Source organism: Sphaeroforma arctica (genome assembly GCF_001186125.1).
Source record: "Sphaeroforma arctica JP610 unplaced genomic scaffold supercont1.14574, whole genome shotgun sequence".
Taxonomy (NCBI): Eukaryota; class Ichthyosporea; order Ichthyophonida; genus Sphaeroforma; species Sphaeroforma arctica.
This window is the reverse complement of record NW_014025984.1, coordinates 1-571: the sequence shown is the minus strand read 5'-3', so window position 1 is coordinate 571 and position 571 is coordinate 1. Positions and strand designations below refer to the sequence as shown.

Here is a 571-nt window from a genome sequence, read left to right as displayed (position 1 = left end):
TCACATATATATATATATATACTTTCGATACATCTTGAGTATACCTACCGGTCTTCTTCTTGGCTTCCGCCTTCTCTTCCGCACCTGCCTTGCCCATCGCAATCACGCGTTGCTTCTCGGCCTCGGCAGCCATTTCCATGGGGTCTTTTCCAGGGCCTATATCAGACCGTGTGGTGAAACCAGCCGCACCACGACCAATACCCGCCACATAGCCGGGAGGTGGCTTCATGTTCATGAAGTCTAACTTGGGTCGCTGCATGTTGGCTGCTATTTGGGACGATGCAATAGAAATACTCGATTTATACTCGGGCATATGTATAGGTACGTATGTACGTACGTGTGTGTTTGCATGGATGTACAGATTGAGAGGGTATGAGTAGGGTTTATAATAAACGGTGCGGAGAAATCAACCGCACCACACTCTGTGTCCGCCAAAAGACAGGGAGTGAATTCATGTCCATGAAGTGTAGCTTGAGTCGCTGCATAGTGGCAGCTAGACGTGATAACATAGCGGGAGACTTGATGAACAATGTGGTATGTACATACACACACACACACACACATATATATA

The 571-nt window shown here is 47.1% G+C and overlaps 1 protein-coding gene across 1 annotated transcript; it reads right to left on the bottom strand.

Moving 5' to 3' along the window:
• Window positions 1–48: 48 nt before the first annotated feature.
• Window positions 49–259, bottom strand: SARC_18211 (hypothetical protein; the record flags this gene model as incomplete). The annotated part of the gene is made up of 1 exon (XM_014287708.1): window positions 49–259. A coding segment is annotated over one exon (211 nt), but the record flags the coding sequence as incomplete, so codon positions are not given.
• Window positions 260–571: the final 312 nt, after the last annotated feature.